Source organism: Vollenhovia emeryi, unplaced genomic scaffold (assembly GCF_000949405.1).
Source record: "Vollenhovia emeryi isolate VEMERY1.0 unplaced genomic scaffold, V.emery_V1.0 DF939180.1, whole genome shotgun sequence".
Lineage (NCBI taxonomy): Eukaryota > Metazoa > Arthropoda > Insecta > Hymenoptera > Formicidae > Vollenhovia > Vollenhovia emeryi.
Genome location: NW_011967186.1, coordinates 631,959 through 645,796, shown reverse-complemented (window position 1 = coordinate 645,796; position 13,838 = coordinate 631,959). Strand labels below are relative to the sequence as shown.

General features: G+C 43.4%; 1 protein-coding gene across 7 annotated transcripts in view; it reads right to left on the bottom strand.

Moving 5' to 3' along the window:
• Positions 1 to 1,539: 1,539 nt before the first annotated feature.
• Positions 1,540 to 13,838, bottom strand: part of LOC105563120 (chromodomain-helicase-DNA-binding protein Mi-2 homolog) — a 14,841-nt gene continuing 2,542 nt past the window's right edge. The window contains exons 1-25 of one of the 7 annotated variants that reach the window (XM_012014443.1): positions 11,363 to 11,397; positions 10,395 to 10,486; positions 10,105 to 10,227; positions 9,702 to 9,992; positions 9,308 to 9,601; positions 8,980 to 9,231; positions 8,208 to 8,370; positions 7,914 to 8,099; positions 7,662 to 7,851; positions 7,195 to 7,568; positions 6,947 to 7,116; positions 6,642 to 6,867; positions 6,102 to 6,565; positions 5,496 to 5,949; positions 5,021 to 5,338; positions 4,572 to 4,880; positions 4,194 to 4,462; positions 3,988 to 4,079; positions 3,709 to 3,895; positions 3,324 to 3,596; positions 2,916 to 3,194; positions 2,599 to 2,846; positions 2,122 to 2,407; positions 1,735 to 2,044; positions 1,540 to 1,609 (exon numbers count right to left, since the gene is read on the bottom strand). In XM_012014443.1, the coding sequence (XP_011869833.1) occupies positions 1,605 to 1,609; positions 1,735 to 2,044; positions 2,122 to 2,407; positions 2,599 to 2,846; positions 2,916 to 3,194; positions 3,324 to 3,596; positions 3,709 to 3,895; positions 3,988 to 4,079; positions 4,194 to 4,462; positions 4,572 to 4,880; positions 5,021 to 5,338; positions 5,496 to 5,949; positions 6,102 to 6,565; positions 6,642 to 6,867; positions 6,947 to 7,116; positions 7,195 to 7,568; positions 7,662 to 7,851; positions 7,914 to 8,099; positions 8,208 to 8,370; positions 8,980 to 9,231; positions 9,308 to 9,601; positions 9,702 to 9,992; positions 10,105 to 10,227; positions 10,395 to 10,475 (5,844 nt within the window). In that variant the 5' untranslated portion in view covers positions 10,476 to 10,486; positions 11,363 to 11,397 and the 3' untranslated portion in view covers positions 1,540 to 1,604. The other 6 variants (XM_012014442.1, XM_012014436.1, XM_012014437.1 and 3 more) reach the window with 6 other exon arrangements.

Genomic DNA, 13,838 nt, shown 5'->3' with positions numbered 1-13,838 from the left:
AAATCGCGAAAATCGAGAATTGAAAAAAATTACGTATAAAAAACTTAAACAACGCTGCACTTTCGCATTTTTATATATATTGAAAATGCCTATTTTTCAAATTGTTGCAATGTATTTAACAACATTAAAACAGTACTGTTACACATATCATGCTTGAGGATGAAAACATACACTCCCATTCTAATTATTATTAATTTATTCCAGTAATCTAATACATACACAAACGATTCTTTTTTTTCTTCTTTTTAATAATATTCCATTCACTCCATCTCCGCTTTTCCTCAAATCGTTTTTCAATTTTCATAGCTAAATTCTAAACTGATTTTGAAAACTCAGACCTGCCAAAAGCAGTGATTTGGCGAGTTCGTTAACGGAAAATTAAGCTGATTCTGTTTTTCAAAACGGGTAGAAAAGACTGAACAATACGCATACGCTTACTATAAGTTCATCAAAATCTTGTGAGTGCATTTAGTTCACTTTATGGTAATGCATGGGGCATTATAGCGAATCGTGTCTCATAATTTACAAGTCTACTATACGTGAATTGGAATTATCGAGTGATTTTATTTTTATAAATATGATCATATATGTACAGAGATACCGATGTTATATGTGCGCACATAGAATAATGATAACTTCTATATTTGTTTTCGAATGTTAAAATGCATTGTCTCTTATCCTCGTACAAAAGAAACTTCTCTCTTTCTCTCTCCCCCCTCTCTCTCAGTAGAAAAATGACTTGTTCTTTCCTAAATAATAAAAAATGCATTCAAAATCAAGAGAAAGTAACAAAAATTCATCTTAGATCACCTTATTAATTTTTTCTTTCTTGTCGAAAGGTTACGCGAAATATTTCTTCAATATAATGATTAAATAAAAACAATGGGGCTATTAAAAGAAATTCCGCATCATACCGGAATTCTACAACCCATGCATTACAATATAAGTGCATTATGCAGCAAAAGTTGCTCAACTACCTCATCCGACTGTCAGTCTTTGACGCACAAAGTGATTGCCGTTGTCCACCATAGCGAACGTATTCAATTCAAAATGAACCACAGGCCTTAAAGTATCGTAGATGTTCTAAAAGTTCATCGCTCGCGCGTAACCTATTGTCGCAAATTTCGTGAATAAATTACAAGTGATAGATTGTTTGTATTAAAGCACCTTAAGTGACGACATGGAGAAACTTGATATTATAAACTAAAAGGTCTTAAATAGACTTAAGTAAATAATGTACTTGTTTTTCACTACGTGCAATACATTAAGAGCTAAAAAGGATGTAAATCAAATCCTTAAAAAATGAACTTAAGAAAATAATCTATGTCGTTTCCTATAAAGAACGCATGTATAAATACAGAGAATGTGAAATCTTGAATCTAGATGCCGAATGTACACGTAATAAATACAGAAGTAATGCAACTTGATTTGTAAAATATTACGTTTTCACCTGGAAACTTCTTCGTACCCCTTTTCTAGAAAAATTCAGCTAAAAACTGTAATTTACGAAAAATAATGTTACAGCGCAAACGATTCTCACGAGACAGTTCAATTTGCGCTATTTTGAGTTCTTGTTTGAGCCACTGTGTTCCAACACTTAACATTCAGGCTGTAAAAAAAAAACAATATCCCGTTACACGAAGATCATGTCAAAGATTGTAATGGAATAATTAACGATGCTATTACAGGCTGTGACCATCTCTTTTTCTTTATTATTATTGTTTTATCACGGACCTGTGAAACCTTGCGGTGGTTGCCCCGGAACTGAGTATTGCGGTCTAAAGTTCCCAAAATTAACAGCGCCCGCGAAGGAGGCTGGTAATTGTCCTCCGGAGAATCCGGCTGGAAACTGCTGTGCCAATAACGCAGCCTGTCCAGTCTGAGAACTAGTACCACCGGGTGCCGTGGCTGCCAGACGACTCAATATTGACCTCTCCGACATCTGGAGTCTCTGAGCGACTGGTGGGATGCGAGCCAAAGTTGCTGGCAAACGACTCACATCTGATTTCATATCAGACAACAACTCTTCCAGTTGATTTAACACCTGTAAGAAACATTTAGATTGTTAACCTGTTTGCGTATTTAAAAACATTTTAATGTAATGAATTTAATTGAATCAACCTTATGCAACACCGCGTTCGCTGGTTTGTTACCAGCAAGACTCTCCTTGCTAAGATGTTGATGAGACTCAGCAAGACATTCAACCTCGGCGAATCGCGCGTTAAGACTCATGGCGGGATGATTAGGATCCTGCGTGAGATTCAAGTAGGCAGCCCGCCTCAACTGTTCTTCGATTACCAAAGCTTGTTCTAAGAGTTTAAAGCGCCTTGCCAAGAATTTATTCTTTATCTCCAAAAAGTTGCCTTTTCCCATGTCCATTTTGAACGGCTCGTTGATAATTGCAAACCTGTAATAAGCACAACTTAGTGTGAGTAGAAACGAAAGGAGATTTGAATAATTAGCGTCGTCACATTATGACTTTGAAACTGTGATTAAAACTTTCATTTTGTGCTTTAGAGTTACAGGACTAAATGTCTTGCAGTTCTAAGGTAATAATGTTATTATCAAGAACTATTTGTTAAGGAAAGCATCTACTACCGAATATCATTTTGGATATCTTGCCAGCGTCCATAACCATGCGTGACAATACCGGCCAAGAGCCAGTAATCGTGTCGACGATGCCAGATATCATACTCGCGGCCCGGTACTGCGGCCTTTTCTTCATTCAGCCAAAGCGTATGCAATTCCGTAAAACCACCGTCGGCTATGTTAAACATAAATTTACGCTTAGGCTTCATCACTTCTGTGTCACACTCCTTGACATCCTTCTCTTTGTTATCCTTTTCCTAGAATAGAGAACAGTGTGAATTAAGCTGACAAGATGCAGTCTTTTACAATTTTACACCAGCACGTACCTCTCGCTTCTCCACTTCTTCTTCGTCATCTTTAACGATAACAACATCCTCTTCTGGTTCAGTTTTCTTATTCTCGCTGGTCTCCACTTTATCATCGTGTTTCACTACAGGTTTCTCGTCTTTTACGTCAGATTTGTCCTTCTCCTTGTCCGCAGTCTCCGTTTCAGCATCTTTTTCTTCCTTCTTCAAGTCCTCCTTCTCCTTATCTTTCTCGGAACTCACTTCCTCTTCCTCTTTAGAACTCTTTGGCTCTTCCTTTATGTCCTTCGCATCACCAGTCTAAGATAAACGATAATTTGTTGTGATATGTTTATGAGAAATAATATCTTAAAATTCGCATCTTTACGTTACGCAAATGAACAACATTTTCATGGTAGATGTGGTTATAGAAGTATCCAATATACCAACCTCTTTATCCTTTGCTTCATCCTTACATTCCTTAACTTCGGATGAATCAGAATTCGCTTTGTTAGTCTCGTTGCCTGTACCAGAGGTAGAAGTCGGAGTTGGCGTGGCAGCAGGGCTTGGGCTTGGAGCATTCGAAGTGGCTGGGGTAGCACTGGTGCTACTAGTACCAGTCGCTACCTCTCCAACTGTCTCTCCAACTTTGACGGGCTCTACTGGTTTGCGTATCATTTCCGGCATCGAATAATAGCCGTTGATGTGTTCGAATTCCTGCACCTGTAATACCATGTGTATCTTGTATTTCTCTAATATTTCTTGTCGTGGTTAGTAACACCCGAGTGAAGAAGTAGAACTCGACATATATATCTTTTTTTTTAATGACCATTACCTTCTTTCTAATCAAAGACATGACGCCGATTCTCGTTAATACATGCTGCCGACTGAGACCTTCTCGCGGAACACCATCGGCGAATGTTTCTGCATTGTCAGCACCTGGTTCGCAGAGATGTCGCATGAAAAGAGAAACATAGGCTTTGAAATTCTTCTCGGACTTGCCACGCAGATCGCGCACCAACCTAAATAATTGAATTAAAAAATGCATACAATACATGATGGAAATAAACAGTGATATATGTATATATTGTAATAATTTTATAAAATGGCTTACCACTGAGAATTGAAAGCGTCTTGAGGTGGCATCCCGTAACGCATAATTGCATTGAGGAATGCTTTCCGTTGTCTAGCATTAAAACCTAGAACCTGTGAAAATTATTTTCTTGTAATATTTTACTGGGTCCCATTTCCTAGTTCGATATTTGAAAATTTGTACAAAATGTATACATATATGTTTGCACAGTTTTCTGAAAAACCAACCTCGATATTTCCATTTACTCTGGCAAGTAGAGGTGGCAGAGGTCTATCCTTTTCGTCGCGTCTCTCCAGTCGTCTTCTACTTCTGCGAGAGAGCAAGTCCCCATCACCCTTCTCGTCGAAATCATCGTCCTCCTTGTCGTCGTCACTGGGCGCGCTGAAGTCGCTATTATAGTCTGACAAATTCTCCTGCCATGGCTGATCATCTCTTGCGCCTTGGTCACCGGTCACACCTCCATCCGTGTAATTAACTTGTTTTCGTACTCGTTTACCTGCAATGAATTAGATGTGCATGAAAGTACGTATATGATTTAGTGTGTTAATAGAATTGCGAATACACTACTTTAACATGTGTCTTCGCATATATCAATGTAAACGAACCTTTCCCAAGTGTTCTAGCGATATCTTCCTGCTGTTGCTCGTAATGATGTCTAAGCAGCTTGATCCAATATGCCGGATCTGTATTCTCCGCTTCTTGCTTAATTATCTCCGTATCGGCTTCTTCTTCCGTTTCACCTTCCTTTGTTACGTACGAGGCGACCTTGAAGGAACTTAAGTACTCGTTAGCCCAATTCTCCTTCTGCTCAATACCCTCCTTACTTCTGTCCAGTAATTCGGCGACGGCTTTGTCGTCGTAATGTATAGCTTCGTCTTCCTTACCCTCCTCTTCCTTGAATAATTCCTCCGTACCTGAATAAAAATTGTCGCGTTAAACTTACTCTAATTATACCAAGATGAGTAATTATTAGAAAAAATGGTTTGGCAGTAATAATTTCCATTCAGACGGTTTCAATATTAGCTCACTAATTGTATTAATGTATGAAAATTACCGAAACGTAAAATATCATCAAGCTCCTGTTTACTGAAGTTGGCGCCTTTGCCACCCATGCCTGGTCGCACAACCAAATGAGTGAGCATCATTTTGCGCTTAGCTACTTGCGTTACCCTTTCTTCCACGGAATTACGTGTGACGAATCGATAGATCATAACTTTGTTGGCCTGACCTATTCTATGAGCTCTACTAAACGCTTGGATATCGTTGTGCGGATTCCAATCGGAATCGTAAATAATCACAGTATCTGCCGTTGCCAAGTTAATACCTAAACCACCAGCACGCGTAGAAAGCAAGAAAACAAACTGTTGGGCACCTGCAAAATTTTAATTAAGAAATAGATAAAGAACTTTTCCCTCGTGTGTTTTATTATAATTATATAATAGAAATCAGGGATAAAAATCGGTCTAGTTTATTCTGAGAATTTCCAGTTACATAAAAACAGGAAAAACATAATCTCACAAAATACTTGCCAGGAGCGTTAAATCTATCGATGGCTTCTTGACGCTGCGCACCCGTTATATTACCGTCTATTCTTTCATACTTGTATCCCTCACCCTCCAAGTAATCCTCGAGGATATCTAACATCTTGGTCATTTGAGAAAATATAAGAACTCGATGTCCGTCGTCCCGCAGTTTCTTGAGCATTTTACTCAACAGGACCAATTTGCCTGCTGCTTTAATTAAAGCTGACGTCTCGTAACTTCCGTTTGGTCCAGTTGGTGCTTCTTGCGATGCAGCGGGGAACAAGTACGGATGATTGCAGCATTTCTTGAGATCCATCATTATGTTTAATAATGACACTTGCTGACCACCTCCTTTCGGATTGAGAGCCTCAAAGTTCCTCGTTAATATGTATTTGTAATATTTCTTCTGCATTGGTGACAATTCGACACGTACAATAAATTCAGACTTGCTAGGCATGTTCTACAAAGAAATATACTTGTTATAATACCAATATAACATGCTAACTAAAAAAGTATGTATATCTGAAGACATACAAAATCTTACTAAAACAGTATCAAGTGGTTTGGACTGTAAAATTGCACATATTGTAATAACATAATCTACTGAATTACCTTCAATACATCAGCTTTCAATCTCCTCAACATATGTGGACCAAGCATCTCGTGCAGCTTTTTAACTTGCTCCTCCTTCGAGATATCCGCAAATTCGTTTTGGAACGCTGCTAGATCGTTGAACTTGTCGCGACACAAGAAATTCAATAAGTGGAACAGTTCCTCCAAATTATTTTGTAACGGAGTACCAGTTAGCAAAAGTTTATACGCAATATTGTAAGAGGCTAATAATCTAAAGAATTTCGATTGATTAGACTTCAATCTGTGAGCTTCGTCTACGACTAAAACGGCCCAATCGATGGAGCCTAAACATGCCGAATCTATCGAGATAAGTTCATAGCTTGTAAGTAAGACGTTAAACTTAATCAAGGACGACCGAATTTTGGAGGCGCGTCCGCTACGCACGGCACCCTCTTCGAATGACAATTCGTTTTCACGAATCACAATACGGCTGTCTTTGTCACCTAAAATAAAAGCAGAATATTAATATAAATCTTCTTGAACACACGCATTTTCATAAAAAAGAAGGATGATACTAACCCACATAAGTAACACAGTAGAAGTCAGGTGCCCAAGTCTCGAATTCACGTTCCCAATTGATGATGGTAGACAAGGGAACGGAGACCAAAAAGGGCCCTTTGCAGTGGCCTTCTTTATACAAGGAATATAAGAATGTTATAGTCTGAATGGTTTTTCCCAGACCCATCTCGTCGGCCAAAATTGTATCGATGCCTTGGCCCCACGAATATCTCAACCAATTTAAACCCTGTAAATTAAGAGATTGTAGAAATGTAACGCAAATCTAAATGTAGAGGAAATAGAATTTTAGTCTATTCAAAACTTACCTCTAACTGATAATGGTGCAATTGCATTCCGGTTTGATCCAAATACTCCGGCTGTCTCTCGTATTTCTTTTTGAGATCCGTCGTAGGTTTATCCGGCGGTGGCGTGTATCGTTTCGGAGTCCTCTCCTCGTCGTCAATCAATTCGCGTGTCTTCGATTTCTTACCTTTACCTGAATTACATTCCATTTCTTTTAGAGGCACAAAGTACCTTGCGCGAGTAACGAAACTGAATCAAGCATCTATCTCACCTTTCTTCCCTTTACGCGACGAGCTAACGTCACAACAGTTTGCAGCTCTGAGATCTAAGTAATACTCTATAGCCTGTTTCAAACCAGGGATATCCGCGTGTTCGTCCTCCCATGTCGCTTGATCGTAACCGAGTTCTCTCCACTTGACGAGATACGTGGCCCTGCCATCTCTTTGCAATCGATGATTGATCACCCTGTGAACCACCAGCCACTCCGGACGCACACCATAACGATAGAAACGTTCCTCCAAATTGTACTCGTCCCTGTTGGTGGCACCGTCTTGCTCCTTCAAACGCTTCACACGAGTATCACTTTCATCCAATGGCTCCTCCAACTTCGGTGGTTCATCCATGTCATATTTACGGTAATAATTCCTGCAATCAAATCAAACAAAAATCAAATACCACGTACAATACATATAGGTAAATCTATGCGAGTAGTGCGTTGCTGAGAAAGAGTTTCTATACCTGTACATAAGAGGATGAAAAACGTCAAGCTGCAGTTCTGTTATCCAACCGCAATGCCAGTAAGACATATCCGCCCACTTGACAAAGAATTCACGCATTTTCCTTTGCTTAGGTGCAGCCTTACTCGTGGAAGGCTCTTCCGACGGAGTATCTGAGCACTCTTTCCATCTCCAGGTTAGTATCTTTGCAACTAAAAGAAGAAATACAATTATTAGAATGAACTACACGTATTTACGTGCATTCCTAAATTACCTCTTCCTCTCAATGGCGGGCAAGAGCATCTAGGGCACTTCCAATCGCCATCAGGAATCTCTGATAGAGGAGGATTCAGACAATGCGTGTGATACGCGCTTGTACAACTGTCGCAGCATAATAACTCTCCGCCATCCTTGCACACCCTGCAGAACTCCATATGCTCATCGTCATCCTCCGCTGCACCTGACAATACAAACACAACTGTAGTTGTCGCACGCTAAACGATAAGCGGAAACACGTTTTAGAAAAGGACGAGGAAAGTCAGGCTTGGCATGGGACGGACATGGGTACCTGCAATACCTTCTCCTTCGCAATGAGCACAACTCCATTTCCCTTCGGGTGTCTCCTCCATTTCGGGCTCTAAGCACACCAAATGGTACGCTCTGGGACAAGTGTCGCACAATATGATCTCGCCACCTTGTTGACACACTTCGCAGTAATCCTGATGGTCAGTCTATAGAGAGCAACAGAGAATGCCGGAAAACAATTATTCTATTTTGATAAAGATAAAGTGATGCGTAAAGTAATGATGATGGAAAATATACCACAATGTATGTAAATGTTAAAGGAAACTAAGACATGATAATTAAGTTGCACGCCGCATAAAATAATTATGCCGCTTTAAACGTTGCAAAAAGGGAGAGACGTTTATAGTTATTTTAAGGCAGAGTCAGACAACGTAGCATATGCGTTCTTAAAGTTCTCTAGACTATCCTCACTTGCACGTACACTTTCACCATCGGCTCTTATATTTCGCACATATCAGAAGCGCGCATGTTCCTTCTTAATTAAATGTAGAAATTTATTCTGTTAACTATCAACCGATTGTCAAGGTAATCCTATGTATCGGATAGATTTGTATGTAAATTGTTTAAATGGAAATTATAAAAAGGATTCGCAGCTGTGATAATATTAACAAGCATAATGATTAGACATGCGTCGACTAGCAAATTATAAATAAATCTTCAAGCCTTTTAGTATGAGAATAATTATGTGACAGTCCATGATCGCAGGCACGCTTAAAACAACAATGAACGCATAAGCAGATGCTGCTTAACTCTACCTGGAGACCTTCCTCTCCATCCGGGAACTTGGAGGTCGTTTTTGTCTTCTTCTTTTTCTTGGTCTTGTTGCCGATTTTAGTTTTCGCCTTTCTTCGAACTGGCGGTTCAGCCGGCGGCTCCACCCCGCTCTCTTCAACATTGCCCTTGTTACCCTCAGCATTGGGAGTCTCCTCGGCGTCGGCCAGCATCTGCTCGAACTCCATGTCCGAATCCGCCGCGGAACCGGCGGCACTACCTTCCGCTTCTTCGTCCTAAACAATTTGATAATCGATTTAGAAGTTAAGTCCACGCGGGAACCGATTAAAATATTCGAGACGGATCACGTACCGAACTGCCTCGTTTACGTTTGCCAAGCTTAATCTTAAGCGTCGGTACTTTCGACGCCTTCTTCCCCTTCTTCGCCCTCGAGCCTCGAGATTTTCTCTTCCTGTCGCTGTCCTCATCATCCTCCTCCTCATCCTCGGCTTCTTGCATAGCACCACTCCGATTTGTCCTAGCGTTCCTACTGTCATCGTCCACATTCGTGGACGAGACGTCCGCGTCTGGTTGCGTATGCGGATTTAATTCCGAGAAGTCGCGCCACTTGGCTGCCACCAGCATCATAAGTTTCGACATTGGCACCTAATTATTTGAAAGCAGAGGTTATTATTCGAGCAAGTCGCAGCGTTGGTCGATAAGCTGCCGTTAACCGACATAAATGCACGCGTGAAAATGTACGCACTTTCGGATTCTCTTTCGCCAAGAGCGGTCTGACGTGCTGCTGAAACAGCTTGTACGTCGTCAAGTTCTGGAAATCGGCGTCCGAATATTCAATTTGTACGTCCGTCAAGCCAAATGTATTGCACACTTCTTCGATCGTGGGCATGCCCGTAGTGGGCTCCTGACTCTGAGTGGTCGGCGTGTTGTGGCTGGAGGACTTTCTGGACGACGATTTCCTGCTCTTCTTGTTGACCGCATAGTCGCTGTCCTCGCCAGCCGCGTCGCCCGCTTCACCGCCACCGAAATCGCTCTCCTGAAATTTCACGTGAAACGTTGTAGTCGCGCGAAACGTATTCGCCCCAACCGGAATTGCACGGGGACGGCGTTGCGTCTCGCGCAAACGCGCAGCAGCGAGTTTTCCTTACATCTCCGGAATCAGATTTTTTCTTTTTCTTCTTTTTCTTCCCCTTTTTGTCCTCGCTGCGCGCTTTCCGTTTCTTTCCCTTCTTCTTCTTTCGCTCTTCTGGCTCGTAATCGTCATCTTCCTCCTACAAAGAAGAACGTTCATGTCTTGAGCTTCTGCAGACTCGAGTGCTAAAGTATTCAGGTCGTTATCGAGATACGATCAGGGAAACAAAAAACAGCGACGTTTGCGGCTACAAATTTCAAGTGATGTTAATAAACCTGTTAACAGTGCTGCAAATGTGTAACTTACTAGTCTTTGAGATTCCTCAGCGTCAGATGACCCATCTACTTGCTGGCCAACGTTCGATACCTGCCCTCCAGTCTCCTCCATGTCATCCTCTCCTAGAAACACATTTATTTTCACATCAGCAACGCCTCTCTCTCTCTCTATCTTAATAACTAATACCGCTGTCTCGCAAAGAAACCGACTTCCTCTCTAATAAACTAACAGGAATAATCCTCAGGGTCGCCGGCAATAAATAAACGTCAAATTTGGTTGACCGTATCTGGCAATTTTAACGTTTAGGACTCGCTACGTTTCGACCATGGGTTTCGGTCCTTTTCAAGCGAGTTCTTCTCTAATGCCCACTTCTACCAATGGGGACTAATTTCAATCCCCGTTTAACTTTAAGTCTTCATCTTTTTCCAACTCCCGAGAAACAGATAAAGGGTAAGCTGAACCGAGATCGAGGAGTTCACTCTCTGCACCCTGCATTCTCCCATATATACCTTACGAACAACGATCCGAAACAGCCTGTATCCGCCGCGGCCGCCCGGCCGAGTCTCCGAATAACAATCCGAGACACGGATTAACCGGATAAGTCGAGGCGAGGCTCGAACAAATCCAATTCGTACCCGCGCTCCGATTTATCGCCGAACGGACACACCACGGCTCACCAAAGGCACACACGCGGCGACGGGCGAATCAATCGCGCCTCGCGACGCGACGCGACGCGCGGCGTATCCTTAATAATGTACACACGGCGGAGAGCGCGGGCGAGAACCTCGAGAAGGTGCTACCGACGTGTAGAGGTGAGAGAGAGAGAGAGAGGCGACGTGAGATCCACGCACAGTGGCGGCGGCGGCGGCGACGGCGAGGACGCCGGAAAGGGAACTCGCGCACGCAATTTTCAGAACCGATCAACGTTCCGCGAGCGCCTCACATCGCGATTGTACATCCGCCATTTTCTTTAATAGGGCCATACGTACGCTACGTACATTTGACATACGAGCGCGCGTACGCGCCGCGCGCGCGCGCTCTCACGTACACACGTACAACGCTCGCGCGCGCGCGCTTAATTTCCACCGGCGCGCGGCGTCACGATTCCGGCGAAGGACGTGGGATCCGGTCGCGAGGTCCGTTCACTCGCGAACCTCCGTCTTCGTCGCCGGGCCGCCTGCCGCGCGCGACGGTGGAGGTTAGACGCCGGCTGGAGCAACGTGCGCGCGCGCGCGTGTATATGTGTGTGTGTGCGTTGCGTGTCCACCTGCGTGCCCCGCACACAACGACAACGGCGCGGCGCGCGTGTATGCGTGAAACGCGGATCCATAACTCGGCGTTTTCCTTTTTTTTCCTCTCTCTCTCTCTCTCTCTCTTCGTCTTTCGCGCGGCGGACGCGTCGTAACATGGCGCAAATGCAATTATGTCTATCGCCGATTCGTCCTCGCGAACGCGAGCGGGGAGCCGTTCGAGCCCGCCCTCACGCGGGGCGCCCCGTCGTCGATCCCGCGAGCGGTTTCTACCCGCGAGGCCGAGGATCGGGGACGGGGAAACGGGCGCGAGAGCGGTCCGGTCATTACCGCGGGTGCATGCACGATCGCGCGGCGCGCAACCATGTTAGATTTGCAAATCGACGACCATGGCTGCGTTCGATACTTTTTTTCCTTCCCCCCTTCGCGGCTCCCAATGTTCCGTGACTCACGTATGAATATTATAATTGCGGTTACACAAGCGCGACGGACGGGGGACCGCGGCCGCGCCGACGAAAGGCGGCGCGCGCTAAAGCGCGGAAATCGAGCCCTCGTGAACGAGGCTGAAGACGTACACCTTTCCGGTGGTATTGTATTATCGAGGGACGCGTCTCTCTTTTTTCCCCCTGATGAAATTCTAATTTCGACTCCTTGAGAAAGAGAGAGAGAGAGAGAGAAAATCCGCTGATGAGTAAACACGAGGACGTTTTGATCGACATCAAACACGTACGCGGGGAAAGAGAAAGAGAGACGGAGAAGGCGCAACATGTGCACGCTTCTCCACTCGGGGTGACTTGTCATCTTCCGTAAAGGGTAACCTAAAGCCTCGTCTACAATGGTAGGACCAGGCTGTGTCGCATGTCGCGTGTAATAATGTCGCAGGAAAGTTTGTCGCATGTCGTAAGAGGGTCGCTGAACGAGTGTCTACAATAGCCGCAAGGATTCGCGATACCGTCAAATCGATCGCAGCCACAATGGACGCCCGGCGATTATTAATCTTTCCACGGCTTGGTTCCCAATTTTTAAATTTACTGTCTTTACATTGCCGTTTGCTAAGCGAAAACGCTTGATTGATGGCACCCTTGTCCTTTTTATTAATTTTAATGCGCTTCTGCCGCGACAGGGAGTTTGCGCGGACAAAGGCTATTATCTCCTTGTCTGCGCTGACAATAAGATGGTCCTCAGCTTCCATTTTCTACGTTGTTTACATTACTACAAAACATTAATAAGAAAACTCACTATGGACCAGCTAGCTGCTATCAACGCCCAGGCAAATCACTTTTAGCGCCAACGTACTACGATTGGCTGATCTCACGCGACACGCTTGTCGCAGCCGCAGAAAGTTGAAGTTGGTTCAACTCCGTTAAGCCCATATCAGATACGGATTGAGATTGGGATTAGATTGAAATTTGACCAATCACAGTAAAGTTTACTAATCTCAAGTTTAGCAACTTTTATTCTAATTGGTCAAATTTCAATCTAATCTCAATCTCAATCCGTAGTCTGATACGGGCTTGAGAATTCCTATACGTAGAGTTACGCCAATATCGTTTCCCGATTGTGATTGGCTCCGCCATTTTTCATTAAACTTCCGTTCCGATGCAGCCTAGCACAGCTAATCATTGTATGTATATGTTCTGTGGTTATCGCTTCAACGCATAAAGCGTCGTCTACAATAACCGGCGTAAGCGTGGAGTAAGAAGTAAGAGTAGGCGTAAAGGCTGGTCTACAATACATGGAGTAAGCTGGAGTAAGGAGTAGGAGTAAGAAATAAAATGGATTTATTTCCTTACTCCTACTCCTTACTCCAGCTTACTCCAGCTTACTCCATGTATTGTAGACCAGCCTTTAGAGAGCTACTTCCGGTTTAATGGAGCTGGAGTAAGGGCGTAAGCGAAATGAATTATTTTTATTTTTTACGCCTACTCTTACTCTTACGCCTTTTCACGCATGCCTACACCTACTTCACCGTATTGTAGATTGAGTCGGCGTAAACAGCTTACGCCAAAAACGTTACTCCTACTCTTACTTCTTACTCCACGCTTACGCCGGTTATTGTAGACGACGCTTAAGGGTCAGAGCACAAAGCAACGTAACAGCTTACGGCAAAGACGCAAGTGTAAACGTAGATAGCGCACAAGCTTTAGCGTATTCCATATTAACTCGTCACGTTTATTAAAATAAAAACTTTGTTTTATCTTAAGCGTCGTCTACAATAACCGGC